This window comes from Furipterus horrens, unplaced genomic scaffold (assembly GCF_987537825.1).
Source record: "Furipterus horrens unplaced genomic scaffold, mFurHor1.1.pri manual_scaffold_1, whole genome shotgun sequence".
Lineage (NCBI taxonomy): Eukaryota > Metazoa > Chordata > Mammalia > Chiroptera > Furipteridae > Furipterus > Furipterus horrens.
Window position 1 is genome coordinate 81,978,781 of NW_028327171.1, and position 25,574 is coordinate 82,004,354.

A 25,574-nucleotide genomic window follows, 5' to 3' on the forward strand; every position below is an offset into this window, starting at 1 on the left:
CCTGCTCTTTCAGTTAACATTCTGTGATAGGGTAAGTCAGGAAAAACATACAGAGACTATAACTCTAATGTCTGCCTTTTCATATGCCTATGCCAAAATTTGCTCAACCATTTCTCTATTTGTGTAATTAAGGTAATTCTCAGTTTTTGAAAATTATAAACAATGCTTCAGTTAACATATTGCTGCATAAATCTTTTGTCACAGTTTGTGGGGTTGAACATTTTTAAAGCTTTTTTTAGATACTTCTAGTTGTACCAGTTTCTGTATCCATTAATTGTGTGTGACTGTGATAATCTGCATTTAATACTTTTTTAAGTGATAGGAGAAAGTGATATTGAAAAATTGTTTTATTTTTATATTTATGTGATTACTAATGACATTAAACTTTAAAATCTTAATTTGTGACTGGAATAAGTGATTCACGAAAAAGTATAAATGTTCAATAAATATATAAAAAGATATTACTACACTAGCATTTAATAAAATACAAAGTAAAATAATATAATTGTTACAGTGACAAAGATTGAAGAAAATGATAAGAGTCATGCTGCAAGTGGATAGGAAAAATGCTGATAGTGGTATAAATGGATACAGCATTTCTGGAAGACAATTTATCACTGTTTATCTAAAACTTTAAATTTTATATATATTCCTAGAAATTTTATTCCTAAAAACAGATCTTTAAAGTTTCAAAAAATTTTACAAAAGTATTCAGGAGGATGTTTATCTTAAAGTTTTTCATAATAATGAAAATTGGAAATAATCCGTAAGTCTAACAATAGAAGTTTAACACAATATATGATGACACATCCATGCAGTGAAATACTTTATAACTATTAAAAGAAAGGGTGCAGAGGGAATTGTGGTTTCTGAAGTGCCACTTACGATCTCTAAGTGAATCCTTAAACTAGTTCAGTGGCTGGCTATCAGCTTAAAAATATAAAAATAAAATAGAATAAAATAAAAGCTATTTGTAAGTATCATTTATTTCAGGGGACCTATTTCAAATATATTTACATATACTTATGTGTCTGTTGCATATTAAAGTAAAATATGTGTCTCACTATGGTTATGGTAAAAATTATTTGAGAAGCAGTAAAAGTAGTTCAAACTATGCTGCAAGAAAGATCAATGAAGCAGCCCTGGCTGCTGTGGCTCAGTGGATTGAGCATTGGCCTGCGAGCCAAGTGTCTCTGGTTTGATTCCCAGTCAGGGCACCTTACTAGGTTGGGTGGCATGAGTGAGAGGCAACCACACAGTGATGTTTCTCTATCTCTCTTTCTCCTTTCCTCTCTGTCTAAAAAAATAAAATAAAATAAATAAACAAACAAGTTATTTTTTAAAAAAAGATCAATGAAATGTACATACATGTCAGAAAAGCAGTGTTTACGACAGTATTCCATTTGTATTACTGCCGATATTCATATGTGAATACACATAATGTCAATATTGATTTATATAAAAATAATGACATATCTATAATAAGGTTGTGATTTTACTTGTAATTTTTTAAAATTATGAAATAATAAGTCATTAAGTTTACCATGTTATCATTTAAGTGAGATGAAATTATTTTACATGAAATACAACTAATGGTTAATATTATAATCACCTATACAAACTTAATAAGAAGCAGCACCAAAGCCTGTAATGATAAGTGAACATAGGATATGAAGAGATAATGCACAGGTTAGGACATGCAAATGGATAGTAAACTTGGGAAAATGTATAAGTTTATTTTTAATTTTTGTCATTCTTTATATCATACAGAAATGGACAAGCCATTATTTTTGTCATTGATAGTAGTGATAGATTAAGAATGGTTGTGGCCAAAGAAGAACTTGATACTCTTCTGAATCATCCAGGTATATGTATGTGTCTGTCAGTCTGTGATACCTGGGCTTTGGGGTCTGTTTACATAGGATGTTTTGTTCTTTGGTGTTGGCAAAAAGTAGTGCTTACACTGTACAGTTATCATTTATTTAAAATTTTAAACCATTATACATATCTCATAATTATTTTTACCTATAACACCATATTTTTTAACTGCAAAGATTTTTGCAGTGTTTTTCAGATCTATGATGTTTATTTCCCACAAAATAAAAATGTTCTTTTTTTCTGATTACATAAATAATATGTGTCAATAGCCAAACGTGCAAATAGGAAAACAATAAGGAAGAAAGTAAAAATCTTTATATTTCGACACTCATTGAAATGATTTTGCTTACCATCTTTTCATGTGTTTATGTGTGTATGTATGTGTAGTCACAGCATTCTTACATAATTATTGTGGAAATGCTCTTAAAACTTTTTCAAAGTACCAGTATTAACAATTTGGTATTTTTTTTCATACTTTTATATATGCCATATCTATATCTACATCTACTATCTATATACACACACAGGCACCAAGTATATACAGGGCAAGGTAAAGCAGATTTACAATTTTCAGTATGCAAGACACAGAGTTTATTCTTATATATTATTATTTATCAATTATTGTAGTATTTTCCATATGTCCCACTCTGTGTAGGGTGTGGGGCTATGAGTACTGGCACTTCTGCATCTTTCTATTCTCAGATAACACTACTTGATGGAAATTTTTTTAAGTCAGATTGCATATCTTTTATTTACCTATTGATGGATAGTCTTTTTTTTTTTTCCACACTACAAACAGTGTTCCAGTATGTATTGTGGAACTCTGCATCTTCTAGCTTTATTTGTGCCTGAAAAAAGACTTTAAGTGGTCTTTGTGATAGAACTTTTAGAAAAGCATGGTGGTTGAAAAGAAGTATGAATTTGTTTAGAAATGAAACAGAAGTAGTGTGGGGCTTTTTAACAATTCTTGCAGTTTAACCACATTATCTTTAGTATTTTTATCAGACAGCCTCAAGCTTATTCAAATATTTTGGGATAATTACCCAGCCTTACTTTTTATGTGACTTTTTCTCTTAAAAAAATTATTGGCCTTTTATCTGTGTTGGGATAAAAGATGCATTTTTGATTATGTATTCCCTTTACATTAATCTTTCTACTCTCTTCAAAAAGCTCTGTTATGTTTGACCAATAAAATTAAATTGTTCCTATAAAATTCAGTTCAAGCATAATGGGAACCTTAGTTTTTTCAAGTTAAGTTTTGTCCATGTTTTGGTGCATTTATTTTATAGGGTAGATACCCAAAGAAGGGATTTTTCAGCTGAAGTATATATGAAGTTTCTTTTTTAAATTGTAGTGTAGGATGTATACAATGAAATGCTCAGACTTAAGCTGTAGTTCAGTGATTTTGACAAATGCCTACACTCATGTAACTACACTCCCTGTCAGGAAACAGAACATTCCATTACCCAAAAAACTTCTCTCAAGGCCCTTTCCACTCAAAATCTCACACCTGGACCCAAAAGAACTACTGATCTGATTTTTATTACCAAAATGTTTTTGCCTATTCTACAATTTCATACAAATGGAGGGAAAAGTACATACATTTTTGTGCATAGATATTTTTTCATTTTGTGTAATATTTTTGAGAGTCATTCATGATGTTTTATATATCATGTGTTCACTCCTTTTTATTTTTTTGTAATATATGAATATACCGCAGTTTATCTAGTCTCTTATTTATTGACATCTGGGCTGTTTCTAATTTAGGTCTATTATGAATAAACCTACTTTGAACATTTTTGTAAAAGGCTTTTTGCAGACATGTGTTTTCATTTCTCATATATAAAATATCATCCTAGGAATGATACTGCTTAGACAGGGTAAATATATAGATAATACTTTAAGAAATTGCCGGATTGTTTTTCAAAGTGGTTATATTATTTTGCATTTCAACAGTAATGTATCAGTTTCAGTTGCTCTACATCTTCTCCAATGATTAATATAAAATTTCTTTGATTTTAGCTTTTCTACTGTCTGTGTAGCAGGATCTCTTTGTGTTTTTAATTTGCATTTTCCTCACGACTAATAATGTTAAGCACTTTTTCATGTTCTGTTGGCCAGCTTTATACATTCTCTTATAAAATGTCTTTAAATCTTTACTCATTTGTTTAATTTGGTTGTCATCTTATTATTGCTATATAAGGATTCTTGATGTATTCTAGATATAAAGCCTCTGTTAAATATATGTGTTTAGAAGATTTTTTTCAGTCTGTGGCTTGCCTATTAATTTTCTTCATAGTGTATTTTAAATAATGCATGTACCTAATTTTGAGCATCTATCATTTTTTATGTATATACAAGTTTTCTATGTACTCTTTAAGAAATCTTTGCCTATCCTAAGATTGCTAAGATATTCTCATGTTTTCTTCTAGAAGTGTTATGGCTTCATCTTTTATGTTTAGGTCTGGGATCTATCTTGAATTAATTTTTGTGTTTTTTTCATACAGATATATCCAATTGTCCCAGATACTGTGGGTTGAAAAAATTTTCTTTCCCACTAAATTAGAAATCACGTGACTTTCACCCTTATCAAATATCCTTTAACTCTCTCTATATATGTCAGGTCTATTTCTAAACTCTGTTTTGTACCTTTGACCTCTTTTATGTACATTCATAAAATTGCCTTTATTACTATAGACTTACAATATATCTTGAAGTCTGATACGGTGAATGCTCCAACTCTAGTCTGCTTTTGAAAAGCTATTTTGGTAGTCCTATTTTTATTTTTTTATTCTAATTATTATTTAAAGAGAGAGATTGGGTTACAACTCTGCATTTTCTTCAAATAATTTTTTAATCTTTACTGTGTTTCTTTGCATTACCATTTAATCCCCTTATACAGCCCCATCAGCAATCACCACACTGTTGTCCATGTCCATGAGTCCTTTTTCCTTTTTGCTCAGTCCCTCCATCCCCTAACCTCTACCCCTACCTACTTAACTATCATCCTGCTCTCTGTCTGAGTATGTCTGTATTTTCCTTATTAGTTTACTTTTTTCATTAGATTCCACATAGGAGTGAAATTGTATGGTATTTTTATTTCACTGACTGGCTTGTTTCATTTAGCATAATGTTCTGTGGGTCCATCCATTCTGTAGCAAAGGATAAAATTTTCTTTTTTACAGCTGAGTAGTGTTCCATCATGTAAATGTCCCATAGTTGTTTTGTCCACTCACCTACCATTGGGCACTTGGGCTGCTTCCATATCTTGGCAATTGTAAATAATGCTGCAGTGATCATAGGGATGCTATATTCTCTCGAATTAAGTGTTTTGGGTTCCTTCAGATATACTCCCAGAAGTGGGCTAACTGGGTCAAAAGGCAGATCCAGTTTTAATTTTTGAGGTATCTCCATACTGCTTTCCACAGTGGCTGCACCAGTCTGCATTCCCACCAACAGGGCAAAAGGGTTCCCCTTTCTCCACGTCTTCACCAGCACTGTTGTTCATGGATTAATTGATGATAGCCATTCTGACAGGTGTGAGATGATAGCTCATTGTGGTTTTAATTTGCATTTCTCTAATGATTAGTGATGTTGAGCATCTTTTCGTGTCTATTGGCCATCTGTCTGTCCTCGTTGGAGAACTATCTATTTAGATCCTTTGCCCACTTTTTAATTGGATTGTTGTGGTTTTCTTTTTTTTTTTTTTGGTGTTGAGTTTTGTAAGTTCTTTGTAAATTTTGTGTGTTAACCCCTTATCATATGTATCAGCAAATATGTTCTCCCATTCTGTGGTTCTGTGGGTTGTCTTTTTGTTTTGTTGATGATTTCCTTTGCTCTACAAAATCTTTTTAGTTTGATGTAGTCTCATTGGTTTATTTTTTTCATTTGTTTCCCTTGTCTGGGGGGGTATATTTGATAAAATACTGCTATGAGCAATGTCCAAGATTTTGCTGCCTGTGTTTTCTTCTACAGTTTTTATGGTTTCAGGTATAACATTTAAGTCTTTGATCCATTTTTAATTTATTTTTGTGTGTGATATAAGAAGTTGGTCTAGTGTCATTTCTCTGTTTGTATCCAGTTTTCCAAACACCATTTATTGAATAAATATCTTTAGCCTATTGTACATGTGTGCTTCCTCTATTGAGTATTAACTGACTATAAAGGTGTGGGTTTATTTCTGGGCTATCTGTTCTGTTCCATTGATCTACGTGTCTGTTTTTATGCCAGTCCCATGCTGCTTTGATTACTATGGCCCTATAGTATAGTTTGATATTAGGTAGGGTGATTCCTCCAACTTGGTTCTTCTTTCTCAGGACCAGTGATGCTATATGGGGCCTTCTTTGACTCCATATAAAGTTTTTGAAATACTTGTTCTGGTTCTGTGAAATACGTCATTGGAATCTTGATAGGAATTGCATTCAATCTATAGATTGCTTTGGGTAGTATGGACATTTCAATGATGTTAATTCTTCCTATCCATGAACATGGTATGTGCTTCCACTTATTTGTATCTTCTTCAGTTTCTTTCTTACATGTCTTATAATTTTTCGAGTACTGGTCTTTTACATCCTTGGTCAGGTTTATTTCTTTTTGTAGCAGTTGTGAATGAGATTATTTTCTTAATTTTTCCTTCTGTTAGTTTGTTATTGGCACATAAAAATGCAACTGGTTTCTGGATATTAATTTTTATCCTGCTGCTTTGCTGAATTAATTTATCAGTTCCAGTAGTTTCTTGGCAGAATCTTTGGGATTCTCTATGTACATCATCATGTCATCTGCAAATAATAATAGTTTTACTATATCCTTTCCAATTTGGATGCCTTTTATTTCTTTTCTTGTCTGACTGTGGCTGGGACTTCTGTAACATGTTGAATAAAAGAGGTGAAAGCAGACATCCCTGTCTTGTTCCTGATCTTAAGGGGTACAGTTGTAGTTTTTCCCATTGAGTATGATGCTGGCAGTGGGTTTGTCATATATGGCCTTTATTCTGTTTAGGTATATTTCCTCTATCCCACTTTGCTGAGAGTTTTTATCATAAATGGGTGCTGGGTTTATCAGTTGCCTTTTCTGCATCTTCTGTATGATTGTGTGGTTTTTTATCCTTCATTTTATGGTGAGTCACATTTATTGATTTTTAAATGTTATACCAACCTTGCATTACGGAATAAATCTAACTTGATCATGATCTATGATCTTTATGATGCATTGCTGTATCCGGTTTGCTAATATTTTGTTGAGGATTTTAGCATCTATGTTCATCAGGAACATTGGCCTACAATTTTCTTTCTTTGTACTGTCTTTATCTGGTTTCAGAATTACGATAATGCTGGCCTCATAAAATGAGTTTGGGAGCCTCACCTTCTCTTGAATTTTATGAAATAGTTTGAGGAGAGTTGTTAGTTCTTGGAATGTTAGATGTAATTCACCTCTGAAGCCATCTGGTCTAGAGGTCATGTTTGTTGGGAATTTTTTGATTACCTCTTCACTTTCACTAGATGTAATCTGTCTATTCAGATTCTCTGATTCTTCCTGATTTAGTTTTGGAGGAGTGTATGTTTTAGGAATTTGCTTATTTTGTCCAGGTTGTCCAGTGTGTTGGCATATAATTGTTCATAATATTTTCTTAATCATTTGTATTTCTTTGGTGTCAGTTGTTATTTCTCCTCTTTCATTTCTGATTTTACTTATTTGGGTTGTATCCCTTTTTTTCTTGATGAGTCTGATTAAAAGTTTGTCATCTTGCTTTTTTCAAAGAACCAGCTCTTGGATTCATCAATGTTTTGTATCATTTTTTTAGACTATATTTCATTTATTCCTGCTCTGATTCTTATTATTTCCTTCCTGTTCACATTGGGCTTTGTTGTTCTTTTTCGTGTTATTTTAATGTAAAGTTAGATTGCTTATTTGAGCTTTTCTTGTGTTTTGGTAGGCCTGTAATGTTATGAATATCCCTGTTAGGCTTGCTTTCCCAGTGACCCACAGATTTTGGATTGTTGTGTCCTCATTTTCATTCGTTTCAAGGTATCTTTTGATTTCTTCTGTGATGTCATTGTTGACCCATTCTTTATTCAATTACAGTTATTTAGTTCCATGTCTGTGTATTTTTCAGTATTCTTGTGATTGACTTCTAGTTTCATAGCATTGTGGTCAGAGAAATGCTTGATATGATTTCAGTCTTTTTAAATTTGTTGAGACTTGTTTTGTGTCCTAGCATGTGGTCTATCCTAGAAAATATGCCATGTGCACTTGAAAAGTATGTATATTCTGCTGCTCTGGGGTGAAATGCTCTGAAGATATAAATTAAATCCATTTGATCTGGCGTGTTGTTTAAGGCCATTGTCTCCTTGTTGATTTTCTTTCTGAAAGATCTATCCATTGAAGTCAATGGGGTGTTAAAATCCTCAACTATGACTATGTTTCTGTCAGTCTCTCCCTTTATGTCCACCAAAATTTGCTTCACATATTTAGGTGCTCCTCTGTTGGGTACTAAATGTCCACTAAGATTATATCTTCTTCTTAGATTGTTCCCTTTATCATTATATAGTGTCCTTTCTCTCTAACTATAGCCTTGGTTTTAAAGTCTATTGTGTCAGATATAAGTCCTGCCTCCCCAGCTTTTTTGTTTTCTTTCCATTTGCATGAAATATCTTTTTCCTTCTATTTACTTTTAGTCTGAGTGTATCTTTTGGTCTGAGATGTATCTCTGGCAGCATATCTATGGGTCTTGTTTTCCTATCCATTCAGCTACCCTATGTCTTTTGGTCAGAGCATTTAAGCCATTTACATTTGAGGTGACTATTGATAGGTACATATTTTGTGCCAGTTTATTGATTGACTGTTTTCCTCTAGTTCTTTTTTTTTTAATTCTTCTCTTTTTCTTCTTAAATCAAGCCCTTTAACATTTGTTGTAGTACTGGTTTGGTGTTAACAAACTTCTTTTGTTTCTTCTTGTATGGGAAGCTCCTTATTTCTCCTTCAATTTTAAATGATACCCTTGCTGGGTAAAATAGTCTTGGTTGTAGGTGCTTGCTTATCATCACCTTAAATATTTCATGCCACTCCCTTCTGGCCTGAAATGTGTCTGTTGAGAAATCAGATGACAGTCTTATTGGTGCTCCCTTGTAGGTAACTACCTGTTTTTCTCTTGTGGCTTTTGGGATTCTCTCCTTCTCTTTAAGCCTTGTCATTTTAATTATGATGTGCCTCAGTGTAGGCGTCTTTGGGTCCAACTTGCTTGGGACTCTGAGCTTCGTGGATTGGTATGTCTTTTTCCTGCACCAGATTAGGGAAGCTTCAGTCATTATTTCTACAAATAGGTTCTCAATCCCTTTCTCGCTGTCTTCTCCTTTGGTATTCCCATGATCTGGATGTTTATGCTTCATGTCCAAAGTGTTTCTTGAGTTTTCAATTTTTTTAATTATTTTTTTCTTTTTGCTGCTCTGCCTGCTTGTTTTTTTCTACCTTGTCTTCCAAATCACTGATTTGATCCTCTGCTTCATCTAACCTACTGTTTATTCCTTCCAATGTATTGTTTCAGATACTGCATTATTTCTGACTGGTCTATTTTATGGTTTCTAAGTCTTTTTTCATGCCGTTGAGTATCCTCATAATCATTAATCTAAACTCTATCCTATTATAAATTGCTTGCCTCCATTTCATGTAGTTCTTCTGGAGAAATCTCTTATTCTTTCATTTTCCCATTTCGGCAGCTTTGGTAAATGGCTGCAAATGAAATTTTGTTTTTGTTTTGTTTTTGTTTTTTTAATTTTATTTTTATTGTTTTTCTGTTACAGTAGTCCCTTTTTGTTTTTTTTTTTTATTATTGTTTTGAAATTTTGTGCATTGGTCCTTTAAGAGGGTCTCTGCATATCCAGCCCTCTCTCCCTGGCTGACAGAAACCCTGATGCTTTTCACAGCTGGATACTACCTAGGTTCCTTTTGGACTCTGGTGGTGTAGGCTGGAAGCGCACCTTGGGGTGTAGACCCCCACACTTCCCAGGGGAAGGCAAACAAACACAGGATGGGGAGACAGAGAAGTATGGCCCAAAAAGGGGAACAGATCAAGGTTCCAGTGGGAGAGCTAAGCGACAAGGAGATAGCCAACCTAACGGATGAGGAGGTAGACAACCTAACAGATGCAGAATTCAAAACACTGGTGATAAAGATGGTCACAGGTTTGACAGATATGCTTGAGTATGGCAAACATGTAAGAGAAGAAGTGAAGACTATGCTAAATGAAACAAAGGAAAATCCACACAAAACCAATGGTAAAGGGAAGGAAACTGGAGTGCAAATCAACAATTTGGAACATAAGGAAGAAAAAAACAGTCAACCAGTGCAGAATGAGGAAGCAAGAATTGAAAAAAATGAGGAAAACTATCCAAATTTTATGAAAGAGATGAACATACAGGTCCAGGAAGCACGGAGGGTCCCGGGCAAGCTGGACCCAGAGGGGACCACACCAGGACACATCATGATTGAGATGCCAAAGGTGAAAGATAAAAAGAGAGTCCTGGGGGCAGCAAGAGAGAGGTGGAGAGTTGCCTACAGGGGCTTGCCTATAAGACTATCAACTGATTTCTCAGAGGACACTTTGCAGGAAGGAAGAGACTGGCAAGCAGTATTCAAGGTGATGAAACGCAACCTGCAACCAGGACTACTCTATCCACCAAGGCTATCATTTGGAATGGAAGGGCAGATGAAGTGCTTTCCAGACAAGGTAAAACTGAAGGAGCTCATCATCACTAAGCCATTATTATATGAAATGTCCAAGGCACTTACTAAAGAAAAAGAAGATCAAAACTATGAACACTAAAATGACAACAAACTCACAACTATCAATTACTGAATCTAAAAAATCAAAATCCAACTAAGCAAACCAGAATAAGAACAGAATCATAGGCATGGGGATCATTTGGAGGGTTATCACCTGGGAGAGGGGAGGGGGAGAAATGGGGATATGGTACAGGGACTAAGAAACATAATCAGTTGGTACAAAATAGACAGGGGAAGTTAAGAATAATATAGGAAAGGATGAAGCCAAGGAACTTATATGCACAACCCATGGACATGAACTAAGGTGAGTGGGATTGCTGGAGGGAAGGGGGTACTGGGCATAGGGGAGCAAAGTGGAAAAAAATTGGTACTACTGTAACAACATAATCAATAAAACATACTTAAAAAAAATAAAGTTCAAGGAACTTAGCAAGAACTTCCAACAGCATAAAAAAAAAAAAAAGCTTAGAACCCATAAAAAAAAACATAGTCAGAAATGAAGAATATAATAACTATAATGAAGAATACATTAGAGCAGCAATCCCAACCCCCAGGCCACAGACCAGTACCAGTGTGTGGCCTTTTAGGAACGGATCTGCAGAGCAGGAGGTGAGCAGTGGGTGGGTGAGCAAGTGAACCTTTGCTCACATTGCCACCAAAACTCTACCTCCTCTTCCCTCCTCCCCCTCAAAAAATTTTCTTCCACAAAACCAGTCCCTGGTGCCAAAAAGGTTGGGGACCACTGCATTAGGGAGAATCAACAGTACATTAGATGAAGCAGGGGATTGAATCAGTATTTGGACGATAAGGTAGCAAAAAACAGCCAGTCAGAACAGCAAAAAGATAAAAGAATCTAAAAACTGACAGTTTAAGGGACCTCTGGGTCAATATAAAACACATCAACATTCACATCGTGGGGGTACCAGAAGGTTAAAGACAAAGAATCTTTTTTTTTTAATTATTTATTTGTTTATTTTATTTTTAGAGAGAGGGGAAAGGAGAAAAAGAAGGAGAGAAGCATCACTGTGTGGTTGCCTCTCACTTGCGCCCCCAACTGGGGACCTGATGTGCAACCTAGTAATGTGCCCTGACTGGGAATCGAACCAGGGACACTTGGCTCACAGACTGACGCTCAATCCACTGAGCCACAGCAGCCAGGGCTAAGACAAAGAATCTTAAAAGCAGCAAAAGAAAAACAGTTACCTACAAGGGAACTCCCATAAGACTTCCAGCTGATTTCGCAATAGAAACCTTGCAAGCCAGATGAGATTAACACATAATATTCAAAGTGATGGAAAACTAGGAACTACAACCAAGATTACTCTATCCAGCAAAGCTATTATTTATAATCAAAGGAGAGGTAAAAAGCTTTCCAAAGAAGAAAAAGCTAAAGGAATTCATCACAATCAAACCAGTATTATAAAAATGTTGAAGGGGCTTCTTTAAGAAGGGGGAAAAAGATAAAAAATGTGGATAATAAAATGGCAACAAATACATATCTAGCAACAATTTTAAATGCAAATGGATTAAATGTTCCAGTCAAAGTCACATGGTGGCCGAATGAATAACAAAACAAGACCTTACGTAGCTGTCTACAAGAGACTTAAGATTGAAAGGCACACAGAGTGAAATTAAAGAGATGGAAAAAGATATTTCATGAAAATGAAAGGAAAAGAAAAGAAAAAGCTAGGGTAGTAATATTTATACCCAACAAAATAGACATTAAAACCAAGGCTATAATAAGAGACAAAGAAGCAATTTCAGTTCTGGGTATTTATTCAAAGTAATCTAAAACACTAATTCAATAATACATACATCCACATATTTGTTGCAGCATTATTTACAATAGCCAAGATAAGGAACTAACCTAAGTGTTCATAAATACATGAATGGATAAAAAAAGAAGCAGTGCATATATACAGTGGAATATGACTCAGCCATAGAAAAAGTGAAATATTGCCATGGCAACAACATGAATGAACCTAGAGGGTCTAGTGCTCAGTGAGAGTTCAGAAAGACAAATGCCATATGATCTCATTTACATGTAGAATCTAAAAAAGAAACTCAGATACAGAGAATATTTTGATAGTGGACAGATGGAACTTGAGTTGGGGAAATGGTTTTAAAAGAGGAGAGGATTGAAAAGTACCAGTTGGTAGTTACAGAATAGTCATGGGTGTGTAAAGTACAGCATAGGAATATAGTCAACAATATTATAATAACTGCATGGTGTTAGATGGGTACTAGATTATCAGGGTGATCACTTCAGAAGTTATATAAATTTCTAATGAGTATGTTGTATACTTGAAACTAATACAATATTATATTTCACTTGTAACTGAAAGTTAAAGAGTTATTTTTAAAAAGGCAATCCAATTTAGAAATGGGCAAAGAGAATAGAGGAGGCTGAGGATGACCTAAACTTTATAAAAGATGACTAAGAATGGGTAAAGCACTGGCTTGTGAAGATGTAGTATTGCTAAGAGAGAATGCAGAATGTTTTGATCTTGACTGTTCTATCAAAGAGTGCCATCTAGAAAATGTAGCAAAATATTTTGAAGGTGAACAATTAAAGCTCATTTTAGAACAAAAGTCTATCAAAGAGCATTGAGTTGTCTTAAATGAAGTCAAGCCTCCAGACCCAGATAATGCTGTAATGCCAAATAAAAATTTTTAAATCTTGGAGAAAAAAAAATGGGCAAAGGATTTGAGTGACATTTCTCCAAAGAATACTCTTATATACAAATGGCCAATGAGCACATGAAAACATGTTCAAAATTAGTCATTTTAGAAATGCAAATCATGCACACAATGAGATATTACTTGTCATCTACTAGGATGGTGAAAATAAAAGACAGTAACACATGTTGGAAACCCTCATACATTGTTGATGGTATTGTAAAATGCAGCAGCCACTTTGGAAAACAGTTTGACAGTTTTGACAATTTCTCAAAAAAAATCAGTTACCATAAGATCACTCCTAGATATATATATACCCAAGAGAATTGAAATCTTACATCCACACAAAAACTTGTACACAAATGTTCATAGTAGCATTATTCATAGAGAAAAAGTAGAAATAACCCAAATGTCCATCAACTTGTAAGTTTAGTATATTCGTCAGTGGAATGCTATGTCATAAAAAAGAATGAAGGACTGATACATGCTACAGCATGAATAAATCTTAAAACATTATGCTAAGTGAAGGAAGCTAGACACAAAAGACCAAATGTTGTATGTTTGCATTTATATCGAGTACCCAGGATAGGCAAATCCATACATACAGAAAGATTAGTAGTTGCCAGGGGTTAGGAGAAAGAGGGAACAGGCAGTTACTGCTAAAAGACATGGGTTTCATTTGGTTTTTTTGTGGGGGCAGGGGGAGTGGTGATCAATAATCGTGGAATTAGTGGTGATGGTTGCACAACTCTGAATATACTAAAAAGGACTAAATTGTAACTATAAAAGGGTTAATTTTATGATTCATTATTCAAAATAAAGGAAAAACAAAGTGATGTGATTCACATATAAATTACATTATTGATGGTCATATATTAAACCAGCCTTCCATTCCTGGGTTAAACCACATTTGACCACAAAATATTAACTTTTTTTATATATTACTGAACTGGATTTGCTAAATTTTTGTTAAAGATTTTTGATTTTTGTGCTCATGTGGGTTTTTTCAATTAAATTTACTTGGGTGACATTGGTTAGTAAGATTATATAAGTTTCAAGTATACAGTTTTATAATAAGTCATCTGTATTTTGCACTTTGTGCTTACCCCTGGAAATTCAAGTTGTCCATCACTGTATTATTTGACCCCGTTTATCCCCTTCAACCTCTCCCCAACTCCCTTTCCTTTTGGTAACCACCACTTATACTGTGTCTGTGAGTTTTGTGTGTTGTTAGTTCAGTTGTTGCTTTCTCTTATATCCCACATATGAGTGAAACCATATGGTTCTTGCTGTTCTCCATCTGACTAATTTCACTTAGTGTTACTTTTCTCATGATCCATCCATGTTGTCATAATGGCAGTATTTCATTTTTCTTATGGCTGAGTAATATTCCATTGTATATTTGTACCACATCTCTTAAATCCAGTCATCTATCGAAGGACACTGGGGTTGTTTTCCTATCTTGGTTAACATGAATAATACTGCCATGAACTTAGGGGTACATATATCTTTACGAATAAGTGTTTTCAATTTTTCAGGTAGATAGAAGAATTCCTGGGTCATATGGCAACTCTATTCTTAATTTTTTAAGGAACCTCCATAGGCTGTACCAGTTTGTATTCCCATCAGCAGTGTTTGCAGTGATTGTTCTACACAATCTCTCCAATCCTTGTTATTTATTGTTTTGTTGATAATGGCTGTTCTAACAGGTGTCAGGTGATATTTCACTGTGGTTTTGATTTGCATTTCCCTTATAGCTATGAAGTTGAGCATCTTGTCATATATCTGTTGGCTATTTGTATGTATTCTTGGGAGAAGTGTCTGTTCAGGTCTGCTCTGAGTTGACCTGGCTGCCTCTATCAGGCTACTCTGCAATGAGGGGCGATGTGTGAGCTATGCCTGGGCAAGCAGAAGCCGTTCCTGTGTCTGTGGCTCTGCTCTTCCTTCTGAGTTTAGCTGCAATGAATACAGACCACTTAGGCTGGAAAGTTGTTGTTTTTTCTAGCTCTTTCTTCGTTTGCCTAGTCGAGGTTATGAAACTGCCAGGCGAGCCACAAAGAGATAGGGTGGGCAAATTCCTGTGCATGCTGAATGCTTTGTTCCGTGCTGGGAGGCTTGAAACGCAGTGGGTTTTTTTTTGGTATTGTTTCTTTGTCCCTAACTCTGTGCTCAGCCTCAGTGTGTGCCAGTCAACCAGTGTGTGCCCCTCGAGCCTTGTCTGTTCAGTGGGGGCTGCACCCCAGCCCTTCATGGCTAGCATGACCGCTGGGATCTGCAGCCAGTGCCTGGCTGCCTGTGGCTCCTCTCTCTGTCCTCCTACCATTCTGCCTCCACTATTGGCTCAAGGAAGCCCACCTTCAGCTGTCTCAATGCATGATGTCTCAGAATGCTTGTGTGTTGAGCAGAAAATCCTTTGTTGAATCACAGCTGTCCCTCTTGTAACTTCTGGTGGGGAGACCTGAGACCCTCTCTTGCCGACATGCTGCTGACCTCACCTGTTTTGGGTTTTTTATTTTCTTCCTTGAAATATCCTTATTGGTTTTGTATCAGAGTTACAGAGGCCTCATGAAATGAGTTGGTGAATATATTCTCTTTTTCTCTTCATTTTTTACTTTTGGGTTTGTGTAGAATTGGTATTATTTCTTACTTAAATGTTAGATAGAATATACCAACGAAGCCATTTGTGTCAGTATTTGGTATATATGTTGAGGGAGGAGGGGCATGATTTATGAACTCCAGTCATTGAATGATATAAGAATATTAAAGTTTTATGTTTCTTGGGTCACTTCTGGTAATTTGTGACCAAATTTATTAATGTGTCTAAGCTATCAGATTTATTGGCATAACATTGTTTATAACATCCTCTCATTATCCTTTTAATGTCTGCAAGATCTGTATGATACAGCTTCTTTCATCCTGATATTGGTAATTTATGTTTCCTCCCTTTCTTCTTGCTCAGTCTTTTAAAAAGTTTATTGATCGTTATTAATTTCTAAGAAATTCTGGCCCTTTAAAAAGTTCTCTTTTGTCATTGCTTTATTATGACCTGTCTCTGCTTTACCTTGTGTTTCACTGTCTTGTTTTCAGATGGAAGTGGAAATCATTGATTTTATACCTTTCTAATATAAGCATTTTACACCTTTCTTTCCCTTTTTTTTAAGTATATTTTATTGATTATGCTGTTACAGTTCCAACTTCTTTTCCCTTCGCCCCCCTCTGCCCAGTTCCCCCCTTCCCTCCAGCAATCCCACCCACCTTAGTTCATGTCCATGGGTTGTGTGTATAAGTTCTTTGGCTTCCCCCTATTTTTTTTAATATGCTTTATTGATTATGCTGTTACAGTTGTCCCCATTTCTTTTCCCTTTGTTCCCCTCCACCCAGTGACCCCCCCTCTCCAGTTCCCCCCCCCCGCCCTTAGTCCATGCCCATTGGTTGTGCATATAGTTCTTCTCAACATCTTCCTGTCTACTCCACTCCCTCCTACTATGCTTCTTAATTCCTGTACCATCTCCCTCCCTTTTCCAAACCTTTGCCCTCCTGGATGACGTTCCCCCAAAATGTTCTCCATACCTATAATTCTTTTCCCACTCTCGTTGCCTACTTCATTTGCCTTTGTTTCGATTCCCTAGCTTCTGTTGTTGGTTGTTGTGATACAGTTTTCATTTTAATGTTCATAGTTTTTAGCCTCTTTGTCCTAAACAAGTCCCTTTAACATTTCATATAACAGTGGTTTGTCCTGGAAGCACTTTCTCTGCCCTTTTATTCTGAACGACAGCTTCGCTGGATAGAGTGTTCGTGGCTGTAGGTTTCTGCTTTTCATTCCTTTGAATATTTCTTGCCAGTCCCTTCTTGCCTGCAGAGTTTCTTTTAAGAAATCAGTTGATAATCTTATTGGGACCCCTTTGTATGTAATTCTCTACTTCTCTCTTGCTGTTTTAAGATTCTCTCTTTGTCCTTAATTTTCGACATTTTGAGTATAATGTGTCTTGGTGTGGCTCTCCCTGGGTCCAGTTTTTTTGGAACTCTCTGTGCTTCCTGGACCTGTAAGTCTATTTCCTTCCCCAAGTTAGGGAAGTTCTGCTTCATTATTTTTTCACATAATTTTTCAATTTCTAGATCTTCTTCTTCACCTTCTGGCAACCTTCTGATTCGGATGTTGGCCCACTTATAGCTGCCCTATAGTTTTCTGAGCCTCTCCTCATTTTCCTCACTTTTTGTTTCCTCTTTCTGCACTGGTTGACTGTTTGTTCCTTCCCTATGTTCCAATTTGTTGATTTGATCCCTGGTTTTCTTTCCCTCACCACTAATTCTTTATGTATTTTTGTTCATTTCAGCAGGACTAGTCTTCATTCCTTCCTCATCTTGTTTAAGATCTGTTGTTAGGTCTGTAAGAATTTTTAAAACCAAAGCTCTGAACTGTGCCTCAGAAAGATTTCCTATCTGCTGCTTCGTTAGATTAGATATTTGCTGTCTAGTCAGCTGCGTCACCAGGATCTCTATCATGATCTGTGCCATCCTGACAGTTTCGCTTTTGGGAGGGGCTGTCACACCTCCTATGCTCAAGGGGGCGGAGCCCTGTGCACTCGTCACTACCAGGCGACCCTTCTCACTCACTACGCTGTGGCATTTTCTGTGGGGGTGGGGGTCCTAGGTGGATTCCTGTCATTCAATCTCCGCTGAGAGACCGGGAGCCTACTCCTCCATTCCCACCCCCTCTGGGCCTCACAGTCCAAGGCAATGGGGGCCTGCCTTCCCCGGCATTGGAATCACAAGCTGTCGGGTCTGGTCTGCAGCCGGGGGTGCTCCCTAGGCGCTTCTCGCCTCCCTTAAATACTGGTGCCTGTGCTTACTGCTGTCCCGCTGCCATCACCGCTGCTGCCAACACCAGCACAGCTTGACCTCTCCGCCCCAGCTTTGCCTCTCCTACCTATCCTGATGAGCACCACTTTTTTATAACTTCATACATTGGACTTCCATTTATTTTCTGGAACTTCTGGTTATTTCTGGTTTTGCAGTAGATGTATTCCTTCTTAGTTGTGGAGGGAGATGGAACATGTCAGTCTAGGCCTTCATCTTGGCTGGAAGTCTCCTGTTTTTCTATTCTAATATAAACATTTAAAGCAATACATACTCTCTAAGGATTTAGCTACATGTCACAAATTTCAGTAACTTTGTTTTCTTTATTATCTGGTTAAAAGTATTTTCTAACTTAGAATTCTTCTTTGACCCTTGGAGTCTTCAGTAGTACATATATTATTTAATTTCCCAAATATTTGGGATTTTTGTAGGTATTTTTGTTAATTGGTATTTAATTTAATTCCACTTGATCTAAGAACATTCAGTATGATTTCATCCTTTGAAATGCATGGCCCACCATATATGGTCTAACTTGGTGAGTGTTCCATCTGCAATTAAATAAAATGCATATTTTTCTGTTGTTGGGTGAAGAATTCCATAAATGCCTGTTGATAGTGTTGTTCACATTTTCCACATTCTTACTGATTTTTTTGTTTATCTTTTCTTTCAACTTCTGAGAGAGGAATTTTGAAGTATCCACCTATGATTTGGATTTCTTTATATTCCCTTTAATACTATCAAATTTTGCTTTATGTGTTTGGGAGCTTGTTTATTAGATACATATACACTTAAAATTGTTTTGTCTTCTAGAATGATTGACCCTTTTATAATTTTAATGCCTTTTTTCTTTGATAATACCCTTAATCTTTTAAAGCTACTTTGCCTGATAGTAGTGTAGCCATGCCAGCTTCATTACACTTACATGTATGCATGTTTTCCATCCTTTCACTTTCAGTTTGTTCATGTGTTCAAAGTTTGTTTCTTGTAAACATCATATAGTTAATGTCTTGCTTTTTTTTATCTATCCTGACATTCTCTGCTCCAGGATAAATTCTAGCTGAACTGAACATTTAAATCTAAAAATTACACTATTACAGCAGTAAAACAAGCTATGGGAGATTTTTAAAAATAATTTTGGGACAGGAAGAAGCCTTTCTAGCTATAATATGAAACCAGAATCCTTAAAAAAATCAATGACTATGACTCTGTAGGAAGATTTGAATTACAAACTGGACCATGAGCAGTCAAAGGCAAATGACAAGCAAGGGAAACTTTTTGTATTACATATCATAGCTGTAAGATTTATTTCCTTAATACTTAATGTGCATCTATGAACAAATAAGAAAATAAAAATTAATAGAACATGGGGAAATGAAATGCCAAGATAGTTCATAAAAAAGGAATTGCAAACATCTTTTGAATATATAGGAAGATTCTTGACTTTTCTCAAAACAATGTAAGTAAACACATTCTGATAGTACCTTTTACCTATTACTGGAAACACTCTTAATTCAAAGTTGTTTAAGGGAAGGCAGTTCAGTAATCCTACCTATCGGAATAGCAATGTATATACCCTTTGACCCAGCAATTACCCTTCTCAAATCTATCTGGCAGACACCCTGGTCCATTTACAATCTTTTCTAGAGTTTATTCATCACAGCATTGTTTATGGCAGCAACATAAGTACATCTGAGTTATATCTGGTAAATAAATTATAGTACATAATACAATACTAAAAGACAGAATATTCCACAACAGTTAAAATAATGAAGAAACTGCTAATATGTACTGATAATGGAGAGTCTCCAAGATATGGAATTAAGTGAAAAGCAAAAAGTTAAAAAGTGAGAATAGTCTTCTACTACTATTTGTATAAAGAATTGTATATAATAATTATTTCCAAATATGCAAAGTACTTCTAAAAAGGTACCATATCATGGATGCTATGGGTTGCCTCTTCAGGGAGGACAAGTGAATACCATTTTGTGTCCTCTGAGTTTTGAACTATTTAAATGAGCTCTTTATTCAAAACAGTGAAAAATGTCCCCAACGTAGCAAGGTAAAATACATTCTTAAAATACCTAGCTTATTACTTAGAATACTGTAACTAAAATCTAAAATCAGGATACAGTTCATCTTCCTTCTGTTTCTTTTTGAAGTTTGCCTCCTTTGTATTGAAAGTAAAACGTGACAAAATATTTGACCCTTTGTACATGCTGCTCAGTAACTGCTTAATGAGCCACCCCACATACATCTGTCTTTGTTGTAAAGCTCCAACCAGAAAGCAGATAGTCTTGGAAGAAATATTGTTTAAATTCTCTTATCACTCAAAATATGCCTGACAGTCTGTGTCTTTAAAAGTTTATGTATGAGTGATATAGAAAGAAGTGATTGGAAAACAATTTGAGTGAATTTTGATTTTAAGGATTTGGGGGGAAATGACCAAAAGGCTTGAAGTATTATGATAATCTCATTTTCTATTTCAGATATTAAGCACCGCCGAATACCAATCTTATTCTTTGCAAACAAAATGGACCTTAGAGATGCAGTGACATCTGTGAAAGTGTCTCAGTTGCTGTGTTTAGAGAACATCAAAGATAAGCCATGGCATATTTGGTAAAGTTTTAGGTTTATTTTTCACTTTATCATTTTGAAAAAATCTCCAAGTTTTATTGTTTCTTTTCTAGGTTCATTTTATAAGTGATCTAACATGTAGGATGTAAGCTAAGGATTTTGTTTTGTAGACTGTGACATTGCAGGTGTTCATGAATATAGTACTATTAAGACCTTTCTAACCTTTTGGGAGTCAGAAAAATAGAAAAAACTCTTTAACTGAATAAATTAAACAGCCTGCTTGCTCACCCAACTTCAGCCACACTGTTCTCCTTCTAGACATTGAATCAGCCAACCACAATCCCATCTCAGGGCATTTCCACTTGTTACTCTCTTTGTCTAGATTACTCTCCAAAATAATTTTCCTGGCTTGCTATTGCACTTCCTTCAGGAATCTCTCCTGGTAATTCTATAATATATCACTGTACCTTGCCCTGCCTCATTTTTTCCTTACTCTGCTTCTTCTGTTGCCATGTGACCTTTCCTCTTTTTTTCTTTGTTTTGTAGTCTGTCTTCTTACACTAGTGCATTAGCACCATGAGAATTGGGGTTTTGTGGGCTTTCTTTACTTTGTAACCCCTGGAATTGTAGCACATGGTACTTAGTAGGTTCACAGTAAGTATTTGTTTATATGAATAAATATAAATAGAAATACTAATCTTACTTGGACATACTAATTAGGTTGAATTCATAACTAGTGTCTGAAATTATTTTACATTATTAGATAGCATTTTAGTGCCTGCCACTACCTGTCATTAAGCTCCCACATACCTCCCCACTATTGCAAGATATCCTTCTCTTGCAAGGTTTCCCCTTTTTATAAGGTGGTATGTATAGAGAAAGGCTGAACACAGAGGCAGAGAAATCCACGACCACTAGAAGAAAAAACAATATGAAGCAAGGAGTTAATAGAGCTCAGAGAAGAACTTTAAGAGCTAACCTTGGCCTGAGCTGGTGTGGCTCAGTGGACTGAGTGCCGGCCTGCACACTGAAAGGTCACCAGTTCAGTTCCCAGTCAGGGCACATGCCTGGGTTGTAGTCCAGGTCCCCAGTTGGGGGCATTCGAGAAGCAACCGATCTTTGTATCTCGCACATCAATGTTTCCCTCCCTCTCTTTCTCCCTTACTTCCCCTCTTTCTATAAATAAATAAGTATGTAAATAAATAAGAGCTAACCTTGGTGCTGAAAGAGTAATAGTATGGAAGAGAGCTGAGAAAGCCCTTGAAACTCCTCCAGCACCTCTACCCAGGAGTGACACTGTATATCTCAGGTAAAACCCTCCCTACTTTGGAATCAGAAGAAAAGTCTTGGGTTAGAATTTGAGGTTCTGTGGTATTTTGTTGGTAAAGAGTGGAAGGATTTTGGATAGAGAAATATCTTAAGATGGAACCTTTGCATTTCTGAACTGGAATAATTTTAATTTTTACATTGTATTAAGTATTGTGAGTGCTTTGATAGAAAGTACAACATTCAAAAACACAAGTCTAATTAAAGATGCAGTCCTACCTTTAATTTTGAAGTAGAAGTTGATTTTGCAAATAGAAAAAATAATCAGCAATTGAAATTTTAAAAACTTACTGAGTTGTGACATCTAAATATTTTTCAGTGAGAGAAAAAGTAATATCCTGATGCTATAAATATGTGGAATATTATATTTCCAAGTTCTGTGTTTTCTGTGTGACTTATAGAAGAATGCCAAGTATTTCTTTAAATATGTCTATAATTTTGACTTTTTAACTCAAAGTGGATATCTCACTAAATTTCAACTACTGCTTCCTTTATTAAGCTTGTTTTTTTGCAGTATTTTTAACTCATGTGTAAAATTGAAAATATATTTACCCTTTCCCAGTTTTATAGATAAAAGTAATGTATAGTGATGTAGAAATAAAATATTGCATCTCTCTTGCCATAAGTACAAGTAAATTTACTGGGCAATAAAAGATAAGAGGGAACTGCAGTCTGGAAAATTAAAGGAAAATTGTATGGTTTATTTTGACTGCTGTACTGAACATACAGTGCACTCTCATTTTCAGGATCCGATTGCAGTATTGTTCTTCCTGTGTGTGCTTTGACTCAGTCCCTGGCATGATATGTGTGTGTTTGTTTTGTTTGTTTGTTTTTCTTATTTACTATCTTATAAGGGAGATAGATAATAAAACAGGTAAACAAATGTATAAAATGTCAGCTGGAAAGGTGAAGAAAAATAAAATAGGATAATAAGAAAAAAATAAAACTGAGAGATACTCCCTCTCTGAGATCTAATTGAAGTCAGGGAGGAGTTCACACAAAGGTTTGGAAAAATAGCTTTCCAGATGGAGAGGCCAGCTACTGAGAAGGCTCTTGGATGAGAATGTATGATATCTAGTATATTTCAAGAATAACAAGAAGTCCAAGCTGACTGGAGCAGAGACATCTAAGGGAAGATTTGTAAGAGATGAGACCACTGAGAAATAACCAGGGACCATATCACATAGGGCCATGCAGGATATGGTGAAGACTGGCTTTTATTTAGTTACGGGTCTTATGATTTATTTGAAAGGAAAGTAGAATTCAACCAGTTGGGCATAAGCAGGAGAAGATAAAGGATTTTTAGTAGGGTAGTGACTCCTCCACCAAAGGAGTCACTTACTTATGTGATCCTGTAGTCTTGTTTGGGACTATCGGTTTGTGATAAAATCAATATATTGATCTTTGTTGATATAAATATTTTAGTTACTGATGTTTTGCTATTGATATGGATAATCCATAATTTTTTTGAATAATTGTGTATCTCATGCTGTTTGTTTCTTTGTATTTTTAAAATACTGTCATATTCTTAATCTAATAAGTAATTCCTTGGAAGTAATTTCTGGTTTGATTAGAATCAAATTAACTCTTTTAGATAACTTAGTATATTTTTAAATACCTTTTTAAATCATTCTTCAGCACACTAAAAGGAACCCTAATTCAGAAAATCTGATTATGTATTCTAATTGCTATTATATGATTATATTTTGAAAGGAAATAACTACTATATCAGTAAAATGTTATGAGAACCTATCAGACTGTGTATTAGGAAAGATACTCAAAAAATCCTTTGCATTTTGTTTTAGTTTATATAACTTAATTATAATTATTTATAAAATACAGTAAGGATTTAAGCTTACTTTCTTAGGAATAGAAAGACAATGAAAAGACCCTTTATATATATATATATATATACCTCAAATATTTTATTGTCATAATAACCATATGAGGTCAATGATAATATTCCCCCAGGTTACAGATGCTAAAACTGAAGCCAATAAGTATAAAACTATTATTGAAATCTCCTAGGACATTTTTTATTTTATCATACCAGTTTACCAAAGTTATAATTACAGGTTTATACCATATAGGCATCAAATTCCATTTCAAATAAAGTCACTGCATCCTATGGCTAAATTACATACCACGTCAGGCCTTTCTAATGAACAGCTGCTGTTTAGTCATTGGGGCTGGGCGAAATAGGAAGGGGTAACTAAAACTTTTCCACCACTGGAAAAATAACTCAAAGTATATGTTTTGTTAATGTCAGTCTTGAGTACTATTCTTAAAATAACAACTTTATTGATACTTTTTAAAATGTCATACCAGTTATGTCAGTACAAGTTAGGAATAATTTTCTGATCTCTTCCTCCAGAACACTCAGACTTTGTTCAGATATGTTACTAGAATAAATTAATTGGCCATATGGAAAAATTGCAATTATTTATTGTTATAGTTCTATGATGTAATTAAATGGATATGTTTCTTATGGATTTTATTTCAGTGCTAGTGATGCCATAAAAGGAGAAGGATTGCAAGAAGGTGTAGACTGGCTTCAAGGTACACCACAAAATACTGTTCGTCCTCAGCCTTTATTTCCTTTCCATTCACATTTGTCTTTCCTTTTTTAACATTTTATTTTTGTTATATCACTGCCTTTTTCCCCTCTTGTTTTCATTATTTCTGCCATCAGAAAGTACACTACAGTAAGTATCCAATAACTTGCTCCATTTATTTCTATTACATTTTTCTAAAGGATTTATTGAAATAGTGTTTGCATTTTACAGTCAATTACATGACAACTGTAGAAGTATTTTTTATTTATAGCAATAAATTTCTGTGAGATCTAGTAATAGAAGCACATTTGAAGTTTGGAACAAATTTTAGACCTTACTGTCAATAACTAAAATAAGCCTGCGTGGCATGTATTTTAAGAATGCTTTACTCCATATATATCTTCATTAATATATAACATGTTTATATAACCTTTAACACTCATGTTTAGAATTGCAAATACTGGTATTCTATTGATATATCTTGTATATTGCAGTTCTGTTTGTTATTCATCAAAATACTTATAGGTTAGTACAGGCTTACTATATCAGGGAATAAATTAAAATATATCATTTTTCCTAAGTTTACATTGTCTGCTAGTTACAGGAATGGCTTAGAGCACAATGACCCACACAGAGCAGAAGTGAATGAAACTGAGTTCTTTAGGTTCTTATTACAGGACCCTGAGGGTCAGACCAAGAAATTTTCATTTGTGAGCAGAACAACTGAGAATCATTCCTGTTAGGCATCTCCCTGCTCTGAACAAGGGTGAATAACAAGCTATTATAAATTCAAGTTTTAATCTTGTGGCTATCAACTTAATTTCTTCTACATTAACCTTTTAATTCCAGTTATGTGTGATTTTTTTTTTTCCTCCTCTGCATGTCATGGTGGATCTTAGAACCAAAGCAATATTATTTATGTATGGG

The 25,574-nt window shown here is 35.0% G+C and overlaps 1 protein-coding gene across 1 annotated transcript in view; it reads left to right on the plus strand.

The window, feature by feature from the left end:
* LOC150021358 (ADP-ribosylation factor-like protein 6) overlaps positions 1-25,574 on the plus strand; it is a 90,539-nt gene that overhangs the window by 16,930 nt on the left and 48,035 nt on the right. The window contains exons 5-8 of the mRNA XM_090286703.1: positions 1,771-1,865; positions 10,481-10,600; positions 20,679-20,808; positions 24,596-24,651. Coding sequence (XP_090142829.1) covers positions 1,771-1,865; positions 10,481-10,600; positions 20,679-20,808; positions 24,596-24,651 — 401 coding nt within the window. The remainder of the gene's footprint in view (positions 1-1,770; positions 1,866-10,480; positions 10,601-20,678; positions 20,809-24,595; positions 24,652-25,574) is intronic.